Genomic DNA, 24,466 nt, shown 5'->3' on the forward strand with positions numbered 1-24,466 from the left:
CTTGGTACACAGCAATATCTAGCCCGGGCTGACCTACTGGGAAGGGAGATGTAGATAAAGTGGATTTTTGGTGCCAACAGCCTCCCAGTTTTCCTGGTCCTGACCTGGAACCCAGAACAAATTCCAAGTAAGTCAAACTTCAAGCCAGTGTCTGCTCATTGAAGTTGTGCCCCTGATCTGCCACACAGCAGAAAATGGCATCAGCAAGGTCCCCAGTCTGGTAGGGCTTACACCTACGGTAGTTGGTGCAAATTCTAGGATTTTCTCATGCTTTAACTCTTTGATGATAAGCTGGAGTACTACTTTTCAAGTTGTAGTTTGGCTATAGCCACAAGATTTCTGCAGCCCTGCTAGTAGTTTGAAATGAAATAAATATACAATCAAAATGAAAATATACTATACTGCAAGCTTGCTGGCACAGAAGCCTACAATATCTAGGTTCTTACCGTTTATCGAACACCAGTAGGAGAGAAATGTAAGGATAAGAACAGTCTTCTCCATTTTCCCATTGGAACCTAAAACAACATAAATATGTAATTACTGAATGTATTCTGATATTACCTCCACATATCACATTTTTTTGACAATCTAGTATCTAAGTGTACAGCTTTAAAAAATGAATCACTTTTGAATGATTAGTTATAATATGGGAGTAATAATACGTATCACCTGTTTTATTAATGTTAGATTATTTTATTATAAGACAATTTCTTGGTCACAACGTAGACAATTTCATGAGTAATTTGCATGTCAAAGCAGCACATATAGCCACTCCAAACTTGGAGGTGTATCTTGTGTGCTGATAGTGATAAAGATGTTATTCATAAATAGGTATAATCTTGCCTTCTGTCTTATCAGATTAAAATTCTTTTGAAAAGAAACAAATCTAAGCAAGCACGAAGTAAGAATGGTCCCTGGGTTCTGCTGACAGCGAAAGATATCAACAGTATAGGTGTGGGAGTTCAACAACCAAAGAATGGAAATTCCTATGTAGGAGTATGTAATGTGAAAATTAGTCATATGTGAACTCTTAGGGTGGAAGGTGATATATTGTTATTACACGGGACTGCACTTTCCACAACTCTGGCTACATTAAAAAGAGCCAGCAGAAGCACAACCCTTGAACCCTACCTATCTCTTGCTTGGGTCCCGCAGCACCCCCCTCTTTCCCTCGGATCACAAGCCTGAGGCACTTACTGTGAATATTCTGAGGATAATCACTTATCAAGCTGTAAACTTTCAGGAGATACCACTAAAGAGCAAATGTAGGAGGGAATCCTGAGAGCCCCCAATAATTTTGTGCTATTCCTCTAGTCTCCATTTAAACAGCAATTCTAGAAATCAGCACCTATATATAGATGCTGAAAGGAACCTGATAGCAGCCTATGCTTATACATAAGTATTGCCATACTGGGACAGACCGACCAAACAGTGGCCAATCTAGGTCACAAGTACCTGGCAAGATTCCAAAACAGTACAATACATAGGCGGGTCGGTGGCCCAACTGTTTGGGGAGGCTAAAGGGGCGGGGTTAGGGGTGGGGCCAGGGGTGGAGCTTAAATCCATATTTGTCTGATAAAACGCAGAAAAAATAAATAAAAATAAAAGTCACAATTAATACCTTTTATTAAATTTAGATATTACATATGTATCATATGTCAAAGAATAAAGTGGTTGCTCAAAGCATATTCTACCCACAATCGCTCACTGCAAACACTATGCACAACTTTGTCCAAAAACACACTCAGAACCTTACTGTACCATAAATATTACACTGGGCAGACCTAATACACCAATATACCACCCATACGGAAAATGCAGACTGTCAACAATATGAAACAAGGGATCATATCATCACAATTCTCATGTAGAGCCACAAAACACCCTCATTCATGTTTAATGTGGGATAAAATGCCATAAATAAGTAAACAAATATAAACTTTTAATGTTGAGCACCTGATTCTCAAAGTGGACATATTCCAAACACTAAAATGAAAATAAAATGATCTTTTCCACCTTTGTTGTCTGGTGACTTTTTCTGATCATGCTGGCCCAGTATCCGATTCTGCTGCTATCTGTCCTCAGTGCAGGTCAGGAAGTCATCCTCGTAAATATCTCCCTGGCAACCCAGGACACCTCCAGCCAACCCCCCCTGCTTTCACAGCAGTAAGGTAAACAAACAAAACCATAAACCAATTTCTACAACTGCTACAGGGCTTTCACTGCAGCTTCTGCTGTGAGGATTGAGGTAAATCAACAAATTAATCCCCTCAGAGCAGCTGGAATCCACAGCTGATCATTCTGCTGCAGCAGGGGGGGTAGGCTTAGCCTCTCCAAGCCTCTTATTCCAGGCGCCTATGGTACAATACATTTATGCTGCTTATTCTAGAACTATTCAATTGAATAGACCACAATTTCATGTGTGGGGACTTTCAAAACAATATACTATAGTCCTTGTCCCAAACCACCATAATCTTTCAACTACTCTTGTTATCTTTATTCCTCTTCTTTATATATCAATTTAAACAATGTAATACTTTGTAGCAATATTTCTTCGGGGATCATCAGATACTAATGCTGCTCTCACCATATGAACACAACTTTCAATGTTCTTTTATCCATCCAGGAAAAATGGTTGAGGCGCAAATCTTCATAGATCAACCCACATTCACTTTTCATCTGTATAAGAAATTCTTAGTTTTTCTATACATTTTTACTGGATTCCCATCACTATGTTTTTCAATAAGCTGTTTCTAACATTATGCTTAACAGTTCATAACTGCACTTATCTTTCACATCGGCAACACTTTATCAACAGGAAGTTGATAAAGTGGTGCCGATGTGAAAGATAAGTGCAGTTATGAACTGTTAAGCATAATGTTAGAAACAGCTTATTGAAAAACATAGTGATGGAATCCAGTAAAAATGTATAGAAAAACATAAGAATTCTTATACAGATACTAGCTTGTGCACTTACAGACGCCATAGAGCTGGTGTAAATGTTGCACTTAAATGCTGATAATGTGCGTGTGTGAGCCCCATCCATACTGGGTCCTGGCTCTGCTCATGCGTACACTCACTTTGCAAATATGCTCTCTGCAAGATACATGAATATTTACAGAGTTGCTCAGGTAGAATATTGACGCATACACATGTTACTGAGGAACCCTATCAAGACTTCATGTTTTTCCTGCTTAACAAATTTCTGCTGTTTTTTTTTTGAGTCCTGACACTGTTGTACGGTTCCCAGTACCCTGGTAGAAACCTTTTTTTCAAATCGAGTGGTTTGATTTTGCTGCAGCTGTATTTTTCAGTGACATGACCCCCCCCCCCCCCCCCCAAAAAAGCTCTCAGTGCATTTAAAAAGTATACCCAGTGCAGCTAGAACATATTCATAAAGGATACTTACAATTGCTGTTTGCAGCGTTTGGGACCTGACCATTAACCTTCTCAATGTAATTTATTTCTTTTATTTGTTTACTTGTTTACACTTGTTACTGTCTCTATCAGACCTGAAGTGATGTATATAAAAATACAATAATACCCATTACATAATAATTCCTACAACCCCAGCCACCCAGTCCCCTATGCCACCACCTAACACCATCCACTCAATGCTCCATTATACATTCTCTATGTGGAGGAGTAGCCTAGTGGTTAGGCAGTAGACTTTGATCCTGGGGAACTGAGTTTGATTCCCACTGCAGCTCCTTGTGACTCTGGGCAAGTCACTTAACCCTCCATTGCCCCGGTACAAAATAAGTACCTGAATATATTTTTTTATTTATTTTTTTATTTTTTGTTACATTTGTACCCCGCGCTTTCCCACTCATGGCAGGCTCAATGCGGCTTACACGGGGCAATGGAGGGTTAAGTGACTTGCCCAGAGTCACAAGAAGCTGCCTGTGCCTGAAGTGTAAACCGCTTTGAATGTAGTTGCAAAAAACCTCAGAAAGGCGGTATATCAAGCCCCATTTCCTTTCCCATACCACTCAACTTTTCCTAAAACCTTAAAATCTTCAACAAGTTAGACCTTACAATCACGACTGCAAGGCACTTGTCAATTAAGGATGGGCAGTCATTTCAAACTAATGTTCTTCAGGTAATAGTGTGCACTATCTGCACATAGTGCATGCTTTCTTTAAGAGTGCATGATATAGGCACAAAGGGATAAATTCAAGAAATGTCTCCTCAGATTAGGCGCCAACCATTTGGGCACTAAGCATCAATTCTACCGTGGCAGCTCTGCGCAGAAATGCCATTATAGAATACTAGCCTAAGGTTGTATTTATTCACTTAACGTAAGGAGGCTAGGGCTTTTCAGCTTGGAGAAGAGACGGCTGAGGGGAGACATGATAGAGGTATATAAAATAATGAGTGGAGTGGAACAGGTGGATGTGAAGCGTCTGTTCACGCTTTCCAAAATACTAGGACTAGGGGGCATGCGATGAAACTACAGTGTAGTAAATTTAAAACAATCGGAGAAAAATTTTCTTCACCCAACGCATAATTAACGCTGGAATTCGTTGCCGGAGAACGTGGTGAAGGCGGTTAGCTTGGCAGAGTTTAAAAAGGGGTTAGACGGTTTCCTAAAGAACAAGTCCATAAACCGCTACTAAATGGACTTGGGAAAAATCCACAATTCTAGGAATAACATGTATAGAATGTTTGTACGTTTGGGAAGCTTGCCAGGTGCCTTTGGTCTGGATTGGCTGCTGTCGTGGACAGGATGCTGGGCTCGATGGACCCTTGGTCTTTTCCCAGTGTGGCATTACTTATGTTCTTATGTAGGTTATACCTTGCCACCTTGAGATCCTCACACACTATCACTCTGATGTCCCTTCTCCTGGTTCATACACATTGGCCTCTGCCCTCCTATTGTAAATAGCTCCTTTGGATTTCTGCACCCAAAATGAATCATTAACTGTCAAGCATTAGACCATATTTCTCAGATTGCATCTCATGCTGTCTTACTCACTTTGGGGTGTTCACTCAGTTGCAATCTTCATGTCATCTGCAAAGAGGGAATTCTGCTAATCCTTTGGCAATATCCCTGGACTAATTCCTGAGGCGCTCCCCTACTCACCTATCTTTCCTCTGAATGAATTCCATTTACCACCCTCTGTTATCTGTCAGTCAACCAATTTCTGATCCAGTTCATCATCTTGGCACCCATCCCTGGGTTCCTCTGTGAGGAACAGTATCAAAGGTTTAGCTGAAATTTAAGTAGACCACATCCAGTGCATGCTATCAATCTAGTTTTCTGGTCATCCAGTCAAAGAATCAACCAGATTTGTTTGGCAAGATCTGCTGGATTCTAGAAAATTCATTATCTTTCCTTAAGCAGCATCTCCATTACTTTTCCCACCACCACGGTAAGGGTTACTAGCCTGTAGTTTCCCACCTCGTCTCTGTTACTAATTTTGCATATTAGCCCAGTCCTGTGGAACTTATCCCCTCTCCCCCTCTCCAAGGATTTATTAAAAGTCATCCTGTAAAGGAGAAGCCAGAACCTCTTGTAGTCTTCTCAGTATCCTGGCTTTCGTCCACTTTTAGTTTTGCAAGATTTTCATAAATGCTTTCTTCTGCGAATGGTGTGGTACCTAGTCCATTCCTATATGCTTTTTAAACAATTATCTGAAGTCCTTTTCCAAGATTTCTTCTGTGAGCCTGGAACAGAAATATTTGCTTAGTATTCTACTTTTTTTTTTGTCACTCTCCACACATCAGTCCTCAGCACCTTTGAGTCTTGCAGTTCTACCTCTGGTCTTCCTCCTCTTCCCAGTATACCTGTAAAAAGTCTTGTCACCTCACTTTGCACATTAGCCATTTTATCTCTCAGCATGTCCCTTTGCCATCCTGATTTTTTTTTTTTTAAATCTTTGCCTCTCTCAGCTTTTCTGGCATTCTTTTCTCACTTCTTCTTGAATCCATTCACGAAAGGGCCAAGAGCTCCAAAGGCAGAGAAGCCTGGACATTGGAGTCTTCTGGAAAGAAATTCTTTCAGATTGCTAACTATTTATGAGCACTGACTTGTAAACATTGTGCACAAAATAAAGAGTTAGCAAACATTCTCCCTCAGGAGAAGGCTATGCAACTCCATTCACTAGTGGGAAAAGGGAACAAATCTTGGAAAATAATGCATGCTCTGAGCAACCTATGATATTTATGAGACACCATTCATAACTGGAAACACCACTGCAAATATTGTATTCTACCCCTTCAGCCCTTGACTTACTATCCAGCTCATTTTCAAAAGAGAAGGCCGGCCATCTTCCGACACAAATCGGAGATGGCCGGCCATCTCTCAGAACCGGCCAAATCGGTATAATCGAAAGCAAATTTTGGCCAGCTTCAACTGCTTTCCATCGCGGAGCCGGTGACAGTTCAAGGGGGGGCGTGTCAGCAGTGTACCGAAGGCGGGACATGAGCGTGTTAAGAGATGGCCGGCTTCGACTGATAATGGAAAAAAGAAAAACGGTGATGACGAGCATTTCGCCGGCTTCACTTGGTCCCTTTTTATTCACGACCAAGCCTCAAAAAGGTACCCCAGGGAATCGGGGATGACCTTCCCTTATTCCCCAGTGGTTACCAACCCCCTCCCACCCTTCTGAGATGGCCGACCTTAGAGATGGCTGGCCACGTTCGATTATGCCCCTCCATGGTGCTCATTTTCAAAGTAGATGGATGCCTTAAAATGCCTTTAAAAAAAAGTCCATCTGCTAAAAATGTCCAAATCCTGATTCTGGAAAGTCAGAATTTGGATGTTTCGCACTGCAGTTCATCCAAATAGCGAGGGGGCGTGTTGTGGGTGTGTTTTAGGTGAGACTAGGGAGGTCTCAAAAGTAGGACGACCAACAGGGATTTTCAAATGAGAAGAAATGTCCATGTCTAAAAAGAAGGATGTATTTATCTAGACTGTTTCAGTTATGTCCAAGTTACAAAATGTTGCTCCAATTGAACAGCAATTGGAGGGGAAAGGGAAGGGGACAGCAACAAGAATTAAGGTATAACTGCTCCTTAATCCTCGTTGCTGGCCCCTTCTCTCTCCCCTGAAAGTGAAACTGGAAAGGAAAACCAGGCTCTATGTCAGCTTCAGGTATTATGGCAATTCTGAACAAAGCAGCAGTGGCGTATCAAGGGGGGGCGGTGGGGCGGTCCGCCCCAGGTGCACGCCGCTGGGGGGGGGGTGCCGCGCGCCTGTCAGCTCCACTCGTTCCGTGCTCCCTCTGCCCCGGAACAGGTTACTTCCTGTTCCGGGGCAGAGGGAGCATGGAACGAGCAAAGCCGACAGGTGCGTGGCACCCCCTCAGCAGGTAAAAATGCACCCGGGGGGGGGGGGGGGTGTCCTTTCGCCGGGGTTCAAGTTCCACATTTACATAAAAAAAAAATAATAATAATCATGGGCCTTCCAGAAACAGAAAAATACCTACTGTACCTAAATATATAAGACCCATCAACTTTCCATGATTAGTTCCATGCCACTAGGAAATTCTCCAACACTGATCACACAGGCTCGGGAAACTCTGTTGTATCCCAACATTGTGTCCCTTTGTCCTCACAGCTTGGGTATTGAAAGAGTAATCTTGGTTTCTCTGAATGCACCTGACAGTGAACGTCAGATTATCCTTGCTTCCACGAGAGATTCTAATAGAAGGTCCTACAATTTTAAATGGAAGAGGTTTGCCATCTGGTGCCATGTTCAGTCCCCTTTGATGACTTTTTATTGGAGGGAGCAGGGTGTGGCAGGGCTGAAGCATGGGCCTGAACATGGTAAGCAGGAACATGGCAGGAGAGTCTCCATTCCTACCTTGTACCTCCCAAACATTAGTGCCCCCCTGCCTCACTTACCTTGCATTCCATGTTACATTCTATCTGGTGAGACCTCTTGTGGAATACTGTGTACATTAACCTTCTGAAGTAGTTTCCTTAAACCACAGATGTCTGGCCTGATTGAGGCAGTGTCAAGTACCAGCTGTTTCTACTTTATGGATGTGACAGTGCACCATGGGATATCCAAATACAATGCATTTTTCTTATAGCCTTCCCCCAATCTGAACCTTTGAAAACTTTTCTTGCAGAGTTGTTTTGGCAACTCTGTGTTCATCAAGTTTAGACCTTTTCTTCAAATTCACTATATAGAACAGAAACAGCTTGATTTTTCAACCTGGAGGATTTAGACCAGCTCAGCTACTGTGACTAGTTGTCATGGTAACAGGAAGCCCATGAGGGAAGGGGCGGAGTGTTGCAGGTCCCTGTCACTGGTGGTGGGCTTGCACACTGTGATCTGAATTCTGCTGCATGAGCCCACTGATGGCTAAGCCAAGTTGCAAAGGTGAGGAGTCTACTCAGGAGGGGATAAATACTGAAAGAAAGATGGGAATGGGGATGGGAGGGAAGGATGCTCCCCCTTGCCTAATAGTGCTCCCACTTTACATCCGGCCCTGCCTGTCAGGCCTTTGCTTTGAATGGCAGGGCCCGGACATCGCCACCAGCACTTTCATTTTTCAAGTGGTGGGACACAGGCTCCTTGCCTATTTTTCTGCTCTGTCTCCCTCTGGGTCCTTCTGCACATGTGCAGACCATGGAAGGACAGATAGGCAGATGGACCAAACCTTGGAATAGGTGCTCTTGCTTTAAGCAAAACACATCTAAAAAATACAAGAAATAAGAAATCATTCTAAAACATCTATCTGTGTTCACAACCACTCTTTTGCTCTCTCGCACCAAGTAAACCACAGAAGATATCAGATAATATTCTCTTATCTTGCACCCTGCATTTACTAGCAAGTGCTGGTGAGAAAAAGATGAAGTAGGCAAGTTATTATTCCCCTACTGAGGGGGAAGGCTTAGAGCAGGTAGAAAAACAAGCGTCACTTTGTCAAACTCTGGAAAGTCTGTGTGATTTGAAAGGTTGATATAATAGTAGTTGGCAAGAGAAAAAGTGGGTGGGAGGAATTTCTGTGGTTTGTGATTGCAACCACAGGGGAAAAAAAAGGTTCAGCACTGGTGCCTTGTTATAATTAAACATGTATAATGCATAATTATAAAGTCTTATATAGAGACTTCCAGTGTTTCTACCAGGAATAGGAGTTAACGATGTGTCTTCCTAGGAAGTTGCAGGAGGAACATTCTGCCAGCTGAAAATTAATAAGGAGCTGGTCTATTCTGGGGAAGCAGCCCAATAGTAACAATACCTTAGCTTTTGGAGGAAAGTAAAAAAACCTAAAGGTATGGGAGAGATTTAGGCTTTTTCCTCTCTGGAGGGAGTCCAGATAGAAAGGTATTAAATCTACCCAGGGAAGGTTTCCCTCTCTGGGGCTCTAGAAGCAAAAGGGAGAAAGAGAAAGCACAGGGGTTGCCAGTCTGGTCTACAACTGTCCCCTAGGGCAAGGGTAGGCAGTTCAAGTCCTTGAGAGCCCTGGGCAGGTCAGTTTTTTTTTTAATGATATCCACAATAAATATGCATATACCAGTCCAAAGTAGCTACAATGCTTTACAAATAAAATTATGTTTCTTTATTGAAAACACATCATAACACAATAAAATTCTTATGTTTCTATAAAATTCAATATATATCCTCGCCATAGGCGGTCGGTGGCCCAACTGTTTGAGGAGACTAAAGGGGGTGGGGTTAGGGGTGGGGCCAGGGGTAGAGCTTAAATCCATAATTGTCTGATAACACACAGAAAAAATAAATAAATAAAAATAAGTCACAATTAATACCTTTTATTAAATGTAGATATTAGATATGTATCATATGTCAAAGAATAAAGTGGTTGCTCAAAGCATATACTAACCACAATCGCTCAACTGCAAACACTATGCACAACTTTGTGCAAAACACACTCAGAATCTTACTGTACCATACATATTACACTGGGCAGAACCTAATACACCAATATACCACCCATACAGAAAATGCAGACCGTCAACAATATGAAACAAGGGATCATATCATCACAATTCTCATGAAGAGCCACAAAACACCCTAATTCATGTTTAATGTGGGATAAAATGCCATAAATAAGTAAATAAATATAAACTTTTAATATTGAGCACCTGATTCTCAAAGTGGACATATTCCAAACACTATAATGAAAATAAAATGATCTTTTCTACCTTTGTTGTCTGGTGACTTTGTTTTTCTGATTCTGCTGCTATCTGTCCTCAGTGCATGTCAGGAAGTCATCCTCCTTAAATATCTCCCTGACACCTCCAGCCAACCCTCCCCCCTCCCCCCTCCCCCTCCCCCCTCCCCCCTCTCCCAGCAGTAAGGTAAACAAACCATAAACCAATTTCTACAACAGGACAAGGCTAGAGGGCTTTCACTGCAGCTCCTGCTGTGAGGATGAAGGTAAATCAACAATTTAAACCTCTCAGAGCACAGCAGGGGAGACTTAGCCTGTCCAAGCCTCTTATACCGGGGCCTATGATCCGCTGTCACCACATCCACACCATTCATTCCACACTCAAACCTATAGGAACTGTCCACTTTGTTTCACAGGTTACAGAACTTATACCCATGGACTCACTCCAAATATACCATCATTTCTATCAAATAATGTTACTGATGTTTCCATCCAAAGAAATCTGGTCTACTTCTTTAATAAACATGAATGAGATAGATTTGCATACCAGGGAGGTAGTGCATGCAAATCTATTTCATGCACACTCATTGTGGATATCCTGAAAACCTGACCTGTCTGGGGCTCTCAAGGACTGAACTTGCCTTGTCCTCTAGGGTTTACAGAGGTTTTTCACATGACAGTAAGAAAAATCAGGGGTATCCAGCTTAGCACAGAGTTGTCCCCTGAGGCACCAAGAGGGGCATAATCGAACGTGAATGCCCATCTCCATGGGCGTCTATGTCCGAGAACGGATATGTGAAGGGGCGGGACAGACCGTATTTTCGAAAGAAATGGGTGCCCATCTTTTTTTTCGATAATATGGTTTATGTCGGGCAAATGCATTGGATGTGTGCGGATTTGAGCTGGGCAGTTTCGTTTTTTCAGCGATAATGGAAACCAAAGGCGCCCAGCTCAAAAATGAACAAATCCAAGGCATTGGGTCGTGAGAGGGGCCAGGATTCGTAGTGCAGTGGTCCCCCTCACATGCCAGGACACCAACCGGGCACCTTAGGGGGCACTTGTAACAATTTAAAATAAAAAGTAAAATACCTCCCAAGTCCATAGCTCCCTTCCTTTGGGTGCTGAGCCCCTCAAATCCCCCCCAAAACTCACTGCCCACAACTCTACACCATTACCATAGCCCTTATGGCTGAAAGGGGGCACCCAGATGTGGGTACAGTGGGTTTTGGGGGCGGTTTGGAGGGCTCCCATTTACCACCACAAGTGTAACAGGTAGGGGGGGATGGGCCTGGGTCCATCTGGCTGAAGTCCACTGCACCCACTAACAACTGCTCCAGGGACCTGCATATTGCTGTGATGGAGCTGGGTATGACATTTGAGGCTGGCATACAGGCTGGCAAAAAAAGTTTTTAAAGTTCTTTTTTTTTAGTGGGAGGGGGTTAGTGACCACTGGGGGAGTCAGGGAGGTCATCCCCGATTCCCTCCGGTGGTCATCTGGGCAGTTGGGGCACTTTTGGGAGGCTTGTTCGTGAGAAAAAAGGGTGCAGAAAAAGTGACCCAACTTCTCGCTAAAAACGCTTTTCTTTTTTCCATTATCAGCCGAGGGCACCCATCTCTGCTCGGCCGATAAACACGCCCCAGTCCCGCCTTCACCACACTGCCGACACACCCCCATCACTTTGTTCATTCCCGCAACAGATTGCAGTTGAAGGTGCCCAAAATCGGCTTTCGATTATACCGATTTGGGCGCCCACCAGAGAAAGGCGCCCATCTCCCGATTTGGGTCGAAATATGGGGGCCCAACACTTTCAAAATAAGGCTGCAAGTGTCCTAAAGAAGAAGAGGGATAGATCAGGAGATCCTGTTTTCAGACCTGCTAACCTGCTAACTGCTAACAGCCCACAGTTTGAATAGGAAGGAAGCTGGAGAGTAATAATACTACTACTACTTAGAATTTTTATAGTGCTACTAGATGTATGCAGCACTGTACACTGGAGATGAAAGAGACAGTCTCTACTCAACAGAGCTATAATCTAATTAGGGACAGACAAACAGGACAAAAAGCGAGGTGAAGTGCCCCCCCCGGTGCACGGAGCCGACATTAACATGGCGCCGTGCACCAATGGGCCCGCATGCCCTAACCAGCGGGGAGCGAGCGAGGGGGAGAGGTCAGGACCCCGCCTCGCAGGTAGTCCATGCTGTGAGGGGCTGGCACAAAGGAGGGGGGTTTAAAACCCCTGGGCTGAGCTCGGACGGCCTCTTCGGCGTCCCGAGCACCAGCCAGCATCCCGCCCCCCCCCCCCCCCAAGTGAATAGGAATTTGTACTGTTTAAAAATTGTCACAGCTTTGGCGGGGTACCCAAGCCTGATAGTGTAAGCTAGACAGCTGGGATAGCTACGCTTACGGTTGAGATCCCTTGCTGCACGGCGGGGAGCTCGGTTTACGATTGGTCAGTCTTGCTGTGACGGCGGACTGGGTTGGCTACTAAACCATGAGCTGATTGGCTTGGGTATACCTGGGGATTTATGTTATAAAGCTGTTTGAATTTAAATTAAAGCTGCGGCCAAGTTTTGCCATGTTTAAGAAATGTCCATGTTTCTCAATGATTATTATGCATTGTTACTAATACCCAGGGCCCAAGGGTCTCGGTTGCCTATGTTATAAGAGATAAGGGACTTACTAAGGTGGGAATAATAAAACATGGGTACTGAACAAGTGAGTAAAGGTTAGGAGTTAAAAGCAGCATCAAAAAGGTAGGCTTTTAGCCTAGATTTGAAGATGGCCAGAGATGGAGCTTGACATACCGGCTCAGGAAGTTTATTACAGGCATATGGTGCAGCAAGATAAGAGGAACCCAGTGGAGGAGAAGGATGCAGATAAGAGAGATTTACCCAGTGAATGGAGTTACGGGGGAGGAGTGTAGAGAGAGATAAGAGTGGACAGGTACTTAGGAGCTGCAGAGTGAATGCACTTGTAAGTCAATAAGAGGATTTTAACTGTATGCGGAATGGATAGGGAGCCGATGAAGTGACTTGAGGAGAGGGCTAATATGAACACAGCGACACTGGCGGAATAGAAGTTGTGCAGCAGAATCATGAATGTTTGAACTAAAAAATGGGAGATACAGTCCATAAGCCAGACCTTGAATCTGGTGGAGGGAGGGCCCCTGAGCCCAAAGTGTGTGTGTGGGGTGGGGGGGGGGGGGGGGGGGGGGGGGGGGGGGGGGGGGGGGGGGGGGGGGGGGGGGGGGGGGGGGGGGGGGGTGGGGGGGGGGGGGGGGGAAACCCCCCCTGCACTGCTCTCCATGCTGCTCCTCTGTGACCCACACTACCTCAGCGGCAGGTCCCCAAGTCTCGCTGATGCTCAGACTCCTGCAATAAGCCAACAACGCAGAAACTATACTGCCGATCAGTACCGAAGATTAGCTTGCAAATGCTCAAACGAAATGGCATGCAAATCATATCACTATTAAAGGTGAAAGCAAGGAGGGGGGACATTCTTGGTGCATGGACAGAAGAGTTTCACAGTACGCCCAGCTCCTGTGCCAGACAAACCCGAACATGGAAGTACACATTGGCATCTGTTTTCTGCATCTTTAAATACAAGCTTTTCATTTTATTTTTACTTGGAGTGCTTATATTTAAATGCAGAGAACATGCAAGAATGTGAGCTTTCACTTTCAGGTATGCTCAGACTCACGTGCATTTGTTTCTCATTACTGGTGCTTAGGGGCTTGTACGGGCTTCCTTCTGCTTCAAAATTAAAGAATAAAATGGCAGAATTTAAAGAAAGACACATGAAAATCCTCCCTTCAAACACCCTAATGCCTGCTCTGGGAGGAACAGGAAATGACCTCATTAACCTCCGTTTGACTACTTGGCATGCTATTTGCACTAATCTTTGGCGTGCTTGTTGTTTCCCACGCTACAGCCTGAGTGTTCGTGCTCATGAATGCAGGTGCTAGTCTGTTGTTCATGGCCTCTACGCCCCCGTTTGCTTCTGAGCATCAAAGAAGGTCCTTCACCAGTGGCCTACCAGTCAGTAGCACTTTCCATGGGCTGCTGTTGTGCTACTCCCCTCCCCCCACCACAGCAACAGATGGTGTCACAATTTTGAGGGGCCTGAATCTAAATTGTGGAGGGCCAGGTCACTGGGAGAACAGAAGCACTGGGCAACATAGAGCCATAAGTCTTACAGAGCTGAAAGTTAGAATTGGAGAACAGAGTACATACGTATTACATTTCTGGAGTGAGAGGAGTCAAAATCAGGGCCAGGAAGTATTGGTTTCATCTAATTAGTTCTAAACTGTAATCATTGTGTCATTTGGAGGGGCTGGTTATAGGGACTCACTCTATTCTGATGTTTTCACCTAGTAAAGGGCCACCAAAACAGATATTATGAGTATCACGTGCTTAACAATTAGACTATTATTTACTAGTAAAAAAGGCCCGTCTGGAGCCAATGAAACGGGCGCTAGAAAGGCTTTCCTCTGGCCCCCCCCCCCCCAATGCACCTTCGTTGTTAGTGACGCCATTGTGCCGCCGTGGTCGCCGTCGATGTGTGACTCTGGCCCCCCCACCCAACGCACCTTTGTCATCAGACGCCATTGCGCCGCCCTGGCCGCCGTCGATGTGAGTGAATTGCTCCGCCCTCAACGTCATAATTTTGACGCGAGGGCGGGGCCCCAAGACTGTGTTTTTCGTGGCTTCAGAGCTTCGAACTTACAACCTTGGCTTCAGTGACGTCAGACAATAGAACGTGAGGTGTTTATATATGGATAAGTACAGTTTTTTTTAAAATCATTAATTAGGTTGAGACCTGGGAGCATTTAACATCTTTTTTTTCCCTGTGCCTACACCAAAAGAAAAAGATGGCATATGGAACTTGCTCCTTTTGCTTTGTGGAATGCAGTGGTATATTATAAAAAACACATTTGCCTTTTTAAAATTACTATTTCACACAGAAGTATTGAATAATGAGGAAGGGTTTCCTTCATGCAGAACTGTCCAGAGTCAGTCTAAATATGCCAATTGTCCAGTACAGCACACTATTAGCCGCCAAGTTCATACAATGTTAATTATGTTCAGTGGAAAATAAACTTTGGCTCAGGCTGCTTCCTATGTGAATATTCAATCATTATTGCTACAAAGTATTAACTATTAAGGGCATTTGTTTTAATTCACTTATCCAGTCCTTCATGCATATGGTTTTGCTTTTAAACCCAAAGGTTTCCTATGACACAATTGTGCTATTTTGAATTAGTTTTCTGTACAAGTTTTGCTTGATTTGTCTTTTATTTGAAATAAAAATTTTAAAGCACATCTTGTCAACAACGGGTGGGGCTAGGTAGGGGCAGGGGACCCACTGAACTGGTCTGCACAGGGCCCCGCAATTGCTAAGACTGGCCCTGGCTGCTATAGTATATTGCATTTCTTTGTTTTTTAATGTTTGCTTCATTTACTTATGTTTACTTTTTTTTTTGTAACAAGAAGATTTCTTGTAAAATTATCTTATTTCAATTTAAAAATCATGGGACAAGGTAAAATTCATTTCAGGGTCTAAACTAGTTGAGGTTGCAAAAGCGTATGACTAAGTGATCAGTTTTCATCAGCGCCAGTGTAAGCATGACAAGTTGAGCAGTTGCATAGGACCTCAAGCAGCTCTGGGGGTGGGGGTGGGGGCTCCCAGACTCATTATTTAAGATTGTTATTTTCCTTCCCACAGACCTCCATTCTTTCCTCCCTTTCCCCCCAGAACCCTACTTAGACCCCTTTCCCCCCCAACTGATTTACTACTACTTATCACTTCTATAGCGCTACAAGGCATACGCAGCGCTGTACACCAAACAAGAAAAGACAGTCCCTGCTCAAGAGCTTACAATCTAAATAGGACAGACAAAACAGGACAGAACAATTAAGAGGTAAGGGAATTTAAGAATCTTGTTCCTGGCCCCCACAACTTATCTTATCTGTGCCACAACAGGCTGGGACTGTTTTCAGAAGACAAAGCTACAGGAGGAACCTCATAAAAATGGGCGAGGAGGCAATAAAGTGGCAGATGAGTTTCACAACAGATAACTGCAAATGGAAAATGTAGGGACTTTACCACTCAAAAGAGATCTGGATTCCTGTGGATAATTCTCAGACAACAACAGTCCAAATAATGTGCAATATTGATAATAAGTAGAAATAAAACACAAAAAAATAAATAAGGTGATATATACATGAACACATACACACACACACACATCTATATTTAATAAGTACAGTCTCGATATTGGACATAACCAGGACCAGCCCCATTGTCAGATAAACGAAAGGTCGGGATAACATGGAATACATTGAAAATGTGTATTTCAAGTGCTGTAGTGAAAGCAGGATCTCTGTAGCCAGCAAAGGCAATCATTTCTAAGTGTTGCAGTGAAAACAGGAGCAAATCAAACAGAGTAGGTCTGCCCCTTCCAGTGGATTGGATGTCAGGAAAGTGTAAAAAGCTGCAATGATGTCACCAGGGGGTCTGTTTAGAATGCCTGATGGTCAGATTAGTGAAGGTCTGATGACCAAACTGTATTGTATACTATACATATACACACACATACACATAGATCCAGAGAGAGAGACAGCACAGACAGACAGGACAGACATGATAAGCATTCCAATGATGGACTCCAGGGATAGGTGGGGAGGGGATGTGACACACTACCTCTCCCTGTTTCTCACTTCATCCCCCTCACGCACTACTTTTCCCTCGACACTCTCACTGGAATGTTTTTCATGTTTCCTATATATATTTAGACATTATTCATCTTTTTGCTCATACCAGACCTTAAGAAAGTTTTGCCTTGGAAAGCTTGTCAAAATGTATTTAAGTTAGGGAATGCCTTTAATTCTATTTGTTAACTTAAAGTGGATTAACCATTGGCAGCCACCAGGGGCGTAGCTAGTGAGGCCCACAGGGGCATGGGCCCCCGTAGATTTGGTCCTGCCCCCCCCCCCCCCCCCGCTGCCATCGCCGGGTACCTTTGCTGGCGGGGGTCCCCAACCCCCACCAGCCCAAGGTCCTCTTCTCCGGTGCGGCCGCGTTGCTGATTTGCAAGGCTTCTGTTTCTGTGAGTCTGAAGTCCTGCACGTAACAGGCGGCGGGGGAGTGTTGGCGACGGTGGGGAGAGTCGAAAGGTTGGTGCCGGGGGGTCAAGGATGGTGGTGGCAGCAGTGGCGGCAGGGGGGGGGGGGGTCAAAAATGGTGTGTGTGTATGTGGGGGGGGGGGGGAGAGGGAGCTAAAATGTGCCCCCTCACCTCGGGCTCCTGGACCTCCCTCCCGCCAAAGTCTGGCTACGCCCCTGACAGCCACATTACTTTAAGAATTACTGAGACAAATAGGCTCTGGGATGATGTGTACTAAGCGCAAATTCGTGTTTCCCAAGAGTGGTCCTGGAGTACCCCTTGCCAGTCAGGTTTTCAGGATATCCACAATGAATATGCATGAACTCCATTATATGCAAATCTCTTTCATGCATAATCATTGTGGGTATCCTGAAAACCTGACTGGAAAAGGGATACTCTAGGTCCGGACTTGGGAAACACTGCTCTTAGAATACTAGCTTAAGTTGTTTTTCACACCTAACTTTAGACGCGAGCATTAACGCCTGCTGTGTAAATGTTCATGCCTAACCACTGTCAGTATTCTATAACTCTGCACCTAAATCCTAGGAACACCAATGCCCTGCCCATGCCCCACCCTTGGCCACGCCCCCCTATAGAATTGTGCACAAGAGAAGTTAGGTACTAGTTTACAGAATAAAGGCATAAGTTAGTTATGTGTGCAACTGTTAATTAGTAACATAGTAACGTGAGTAACATAGTAGATGATGGCAGAAAAAGACCTGCACGGTCCATCCAGTCTGCCCAACAAGATAAACTCATATGTGCTACTTTTTGTGTATACCTTACCTTGATTTGTATCTGCCATTTTCAAGGCACAGACCGTAGAAGTCTGCCCAGCACTAGCCCCGCCTCCAAAACACCAGCCTCGCCTCCCACCACCGGCTCTGCCACCCAATCTCGGCTAAGCTTCTGAGGATCCATTCCTTCTGAACAGGATTCCTTTATGTTTATCCCACGCATGTTTGAACTCCGTTACCGTTTTCATCTCCACCACCTCCCGCGGGAGGGCATTCCAAGTATCCACCACTCTCTCTGTGAAAAAATACTTCCTGACATTTTTCTTGAGTCTGCCCCCCCCTTCAATCTCATTTCATGTCCTCTAGTTCTATCGCCTTCCCATCTACGGAAAAGGTTCGTTTGCGGATTAATACCTTTCGAATATTTGAATGTCTGTATCATATCACCCCTGTTTCTCCTTTCCTCCAGGGTATACATGTTCAGGTCAGCAAGTCTCTCCTCATACGTCTTGTAACGCAAATCCCATACCATTCCTGTAGCGTTTCTTGCCTGTTAATGCTAATTATTGGTACTTATCTCCAGTGAAGTGCCAATTTAGTGCTAATTAGCTAATTATGTTATGTGCATAATTGATCCTATTCTATACTGGGCAGGCATTTGTACGCCAACCTGATCCTCATCACAGAAGGACATGGAATACCTAGCAGAGATAGAAAGGAGGCAGGAAAAAAAGGACAGAGGGCTAGATGCACTAAACCTTAACAACCCCTCTAACAACCCTTTAACGAAGGAAATTCCTAACCGTTGCATGCATTAAAGGCCTTTTTCCTACGAAGCAAGGAGCTAACGAAAATGGAATGCAAGGAGAAACTACCATTGAAATGCGGACAATTCAGAATGCACTAACCATACCGATGATTGCAACGAATCATTTACCGTCAGAAATTTTACTGTGCGCTCATACCTGTCGTTAAGGCCTGAGCTATCATCTTCCGCTGCCCCCTGCACCATAAAAATCCAAGCCAGCATGTTTAAAAAGAAAAGTGAGATACAAACACAAACACGTGGGTCTCTGCTTTCCCCTGCATCATTACAAAACAAAACATACTGCTTCTCCCTGCAGCTTAAAAATCCTGTCTCTCCCCTTCTCCCACAGCTTTGAAAATTAACACTCTCTGCTATCCCCTGAAGCCAATTTTCCCAGTACTGTAAACAAGCTGCAAAGAGGTCTTTTGTTACAAAAGGGGATTTACGAGGGTCGTTCTTTTTAGAGTTATCTTCAACTGCACTCTTCTGCTAGATCAGACAGCTAAAAGCTTGCAGGTCGGGATCCCCCCCTCGCACGCCCCAGTCTGACCTAAGCAACCTACGTAGGTTTAATACGTTTGTGGCTGCTCTGTGCATGCTTAAGGGGCAAAATTAACGACGGGGATTACGAACGCTTGATACATTGTACTTTTCAATACCGCACCGAACATTTCTGAGCTGTTTTTTTTGTGCATTCTTCGTTGTTTGAAATTCGTTAAGCACTTTTACGATTTAGATTTTTAACGTTTGGTTGATGCATCTAGGCCCTGAGGATATAGATTACAGAACAAATTCAGTACACAGACAGAATCAAAAAAAATGTGGTCTCTTCAGTTTGGAAAAGGGAGACCACACAGAAGTATACTAAGCCATGAAAGGAAGATAAATAAGTACACATTATCCAGTGTCTCATAATATGTGAACAAGGGTCACCGAACGAAACTCTTAGTCAGAATGTTGAAATATAAACAACAAGGAACTGCCTCGTCACTTAAATAGTTGAGTTCTGGAATTTAATGTCACAAGATATGGTAAGGCAAACAGTTTAGTTTAAAAAGAAATTAGACAATGTAATAAAGACAGAAAGTTAGAGGCTACTTACAATAAACATAAGTACTGCCCCACTGGGACAGACCAAATGTTCCCTCAAGCCCAGCACCCTGTTTCCAACAGTGGCCAATCCAGGTCACAAATACCTGGCAAGATCCCAAAAAGTTCAATACATTTTATGCTGTTCATCCCAGAAATAAGCAGTGGATTTTCTCCAAGTCAATTTAATAATGGTCTATGAACTTTTCCTTTAGGATGCTGTCCAGACCTTTTTTAAACCCTGCTAAGCTAACTGCCTTTACCACATTCTCTGGCAAAGAATTCCAGAGTTTAATTACACATTGAGTGAAGGCAAATTTTTCTTCAATTCGTTTTATATTTATACTTTGTAGCTTCATTCCATGTCCCCTAGTCCTAGTATTTTTGGAAGAGTTAACAAACAATTCACGTCTACCGTTCCACTCCACTCCTTATTTTATAGACCTCTATCATGTCTCCCCTCAGGCGTCTTTCTCCAAACTGAAGAGCTCTAGCTGCTTCAGCCTTTCTTCATAGGGAAGTTGTTCCCATCCCTTTATCAATTTTGTCACCCGTCTCTGTACCTTTTCTAATTTCACTATATCTTTTTTGAGATGCGGTGACCAGAATTGAACACAATATTCGAGGTGCGGTTCACACCATGAAGCTATACTAGGGCATTATAACGTCCTCATTTTTGTTTTCCAATCCTTTCCTAATAATATCTAACCTTCTATTTGCTTCTTAGCCGCCGCAGGCACACTGAGCAGGGGGTTTCAACGTATCATCGACAATGCCTAGATCCCTTTTCCTGGTCTGTGACTCCTAATGTAGAACCTTGCATGACGTAACTATAATTCGAGTTCTTCTTTCCCACATGCATCACCTTGCACTTGCTCAAATTAAACGTCGTCTGCCATTTAGATGCCCAGTCACCCCAGTCTCGTAAGGTCCTCTTGTAATTTTTCACAATCGTCCCGCGATTTAATGACTTGAATAACTTTGTGTTATCAGCAAATTTAATTACCTCACTAGTTACTCCCATCTCTAGGTCATTTACTAATACTACTACTACTTAACATTTCTATAGCGCTGCTAGGGTTACGTAGCGCTGTACAATTTAACATAAAAGGACAGGCCCTGCTCAAAGAGCTTACAATCTAAAGGGACAAATATGTTAAAAAGCAGCAGTCCTAACACAGACCCCTGGGGAACCCCACTAACTACCCTTCTCCATTGAGAATACTGGCCATTTAACCCTACTCTCCGTTTTCTATCTTTTAACCAGTTTTTAATCCACAATAGAACACTACCTCCTATCCCATGACTCTCCCATTTCCTCTGGAGTCTTTCATGAGGTACTTTGTCAAACGCCTTTTGAAAATCCAGATACACAATATCAACCAGCTCCCCTTTATCCACATGTTGTTCACCCCTTCAAAGAAATGTAGTAGATTGGTGAGTCAAAATTTCCCTTCACTAAATCCATGTTGGCTTTGTCTCATTAATCCATGCTTTTGAATATGGTCTGTAATTTTGTTCTTTATAATAGTCTCTACCATTTTGCCCAGCACCGACGTCAGTCTCACCCTTGGAGATTCTTTTGTCGTCTATGTATACAGGCAGCATCATATATTATCTTAATGTAAATAGCACTTTTAAAAGTATAATTCATGACAGAAAATTACATGAAGTATGACAAATAAACAATTTTATAAATTAGGAGTATTTTTTAAAAATAATCAAGTGACAAAGCACTACGTACTTGGTGGAGGAGTAGCCTAGTGGTAAGTGCAGTGGACTATGACGCTGGGGAGCTGGGTTCCTGGGTTAGATTCCCATTGCTGCTCCTTGTAATTCTGGGCAAGTCACTTAACCCCTCCATTGCTCCAGGTACAAAATAAGTGCCTGTATATAATATGTAAACCACTTTGAAACCACAGAAAGGCTGTGTATCAAGTCCCTTTCCCTTTAAGAATATTTCAAGTGCTTCAGCAAATAAATAAACTACTTTTTCATTTAAAAATAGGCACAGGCCACTTCGCAACACCCCCACATTATTAAAATGATATTCATTAGTCCAAGCTGGTGGTGTGTGGTTTGGAAAATGGGGTTTTCTCATATTCATCTGTCCGCTGCAGCATAAACCAACCACTGTACACCAGAAATTGTCCCACAAGCTGAGCAACATATGCAAAACCTGCAAGGTTTTCTGCAGCACAAGTTTTGCTCTGTGAACTTGATGGTCATAGACACAGGGTTCATGTCATAAAAAGTAGCTTTCACATTCAGGCTCTTGTCCCATCCCCAGATTACTGTCAGCCTGCCCCTGACACCAATTATTGGTTTTGCACGTGCAAATTTAGTCACCGTTTATAGAATCCAGGGAATAATGGGCAACACGAACATATCTAAACCTGCACTACCCAAGCTGCAAAGGACTTAATTACAAATCAACTTACGCATCCAGTTTTTCCTACATATGCACACAACTGTGGAACGCATTACCTAAAGCCTTGAAACGATGTACAGCCACCTAAACTTCCGGAAATCACTCAAAACTAACCTCTTTAAAAAGGCATAACCTACCGATCCAACTTAAATGACAGATCCCGGCAACACAACAAAACCAAATTATGTGACGGACATAACACAACTCTACTGTTGAACGAGTCCCTAATGTGGCTGTGCCACATGAACTTTATCTTACCATAACATAACTTTGTATTTGTTCACACCGGAGTCTGCAAACGCCTCTCCGGTACTATGTAAGCAATTACGTGGGCTACAAATGTAATAAATAAATAAATAAATAAAATCCCTCAAAAGCTCATAAAGACAGAACAGAAAACAATCGTGACCCCATCACTATTCAGCTTCCCTACCTGGTCTTTTAAAATATGTCTTTCTGTCGTTATGCGCTTAGTTATCAACACGGACATATCGTGCAATTTCATATTGTTCCCTTTCGACTTATTTGGAATTTTTCATCAGCAAAAATTAATATTCAGAATGTAAAGTATCAGCTTTCAGCATACATTGGATAAAGAAAGGTACATTTCAACTTAAAATAACAGGTGTCTAGAGCTGACACGATATCATGCTCATACATCTCTTCAACAGAGCCTACAAAAGTCACCCTCAATGAAACAAATCATTCCTTAAACCACCCAAGTACACCAAAACACTTCTCACACGACCTTACCTAACACCTTCTACCTAAATTCCTCTTTCACCTCAGCTTATGATCGACTGTTTTCTTAAATCATGTAATGACGTACTCATTTCCATACTCTGTAAGCCACATTGAGCCTGCAAAAAGGTGGGAAAATGTGGGGTACAAATACAATAAATAAATAAATACTATAAAAGAACTTGTCATTTCCATCTTTCCCATCCACATTACCAGGCTTTTTATTTTTTAGCGCAGCGGTTCCCAAACTGGTCCTGGAGGCACCCCAGCCAGTCAGGTTTTCAGGATACCCACAATGAATAGTCAAGTGAGAGACCTGTATGCAGTGAAGGCAGTGCATGCAAATCTCGCTCATGAATATTCACTGTGCCTATCCTGAACACCTGTCTGGCTGGGGTGCCTCCAGGACCAGGTTTGGGAACCACTGTTTAGCAGCTTCAATTCAGGGGGGTTAGTGGCTTTGGCAGCACCGGGCAGCAGAGATCCTGTGAGTATAAACACTTCTGCCCGAACCCTGGTAGCTCTTTCCCAGGTCCTTGTCGCAGCCATCCATCCATCGTATCGATCCCGGATTTGTTGGCCGGATCCTGTCTACTGAGGAAAAAAAAACCCGATCGCACACACCAGGAGCAAAGTGTGCCCCAGCCCAGGCCTTCGGGGAGCCCCAAGGCACTTCCTGTGCTCTCCCTCCGTAACCCGAGTACCTACCAACAAGCCGATCTCAGCACGTCCACGTCGTAGTCTCTGAACTTGTGACACTGAGCAGCGGAGGCAGAGGGACGGGACGAGAACCCGCTGATTCCTTCCTGACAGCCCATTCCTGTTAAATAAAACCCCGCCTTCCCTTTCCTCCCGGAAATAACCCCTGCCGCACCCCCTTCCCCGAAGAGCTGACAGCCAGGGAACTCCGTGTGAGCCACAGTATATACAGGGAAACAAAGGAGTCACTGACACAGCTCATGTCGGGAAAACCCTTCCATCCCCCTCAATCACCCGCTGCGATCGGAAGAGAGAGCCTTTCCTGCCAGAATTGGCCTGTGACGCGGGAACTGAACCGACTAAATCATTCACGGCCGATTTTTGGGGTGGGGGTGGGGACACCCATGCACTATCCGCAGTAAGGATCGTCTACTGCTTACTACTACTTAACATTTCTAAAGCGCTACTAGGGTTACGCAGCGCTGTACAATTTAACAAAGAAGGACATTCCCTGCTCAAAGGAGCTTACACAATCTAATGGACGTCTCCGTGCTGGCGTCTCTCAGTCCTTCTTCCCCTCCCCCACCCCAATCTCTGCACAAAGACATGGGGAAGATTTTGTTGCAAAACTTTTTCCAGCCCAATATTAATATAAATATTAATGAGGTCAATATGAATATTAATGAGTTCGATATGAATATTAAT

At 43.7% G+C, this 24,466-nt stretch overlaps 1 protein-coding gene across 2 annotated transcripts in view; it reads right to left on the bottom strand.

The window, feature by feature from the left end:
- The window catches only part of LOC115462361 (programmed cell death 1 ligand 1-like), a 77,376-nt gene extending 53,514 nt beyond the window's left edge, over positions 1-23,862 (bottom strand). The window contains exons 1-3 of one of the 2 annotated variants that reach the window (XM_030192373.1): positions 23,771-23,862; positions 10,296-10,301; positions 447-515 (exon numbers count right to left, since the gene is read on the bottom strand). In XM_030192373.1, the coding sequence (XP_030048233.1) occupies positions 447-501 (55 nt within the window). In that variant the 5' untranslated portion in view covers positions 502-515; positions 10,296-10,301; positions 23,771-23,862. The remainder of the gene's footprint in view (positions 1-446; positions 516-10,295; positions 10,302-23,770) is intronic. The other variant, XM_030192372.1, reaches the window with a different exon arrangement.
- Between the last annotated feature and the right edge of the window lie 604 nt (positions 23,863-24,466).

The sequence above is a fragment of the Microcaecilia unicolor genome, chromosome 2 (assembly GCF_901765095.1).
Source record: "Microcaecilia unicolor chromosome 2, aMicUni1.1, whole genome shotgun sequence".
NCBI classification, from domain to species: Eukaryota; Metazoa; Chordata; class Amphibia; order Gymnophiona; family Siphonopidae; genus Microcaecilia; species Microcaecilia unicolor.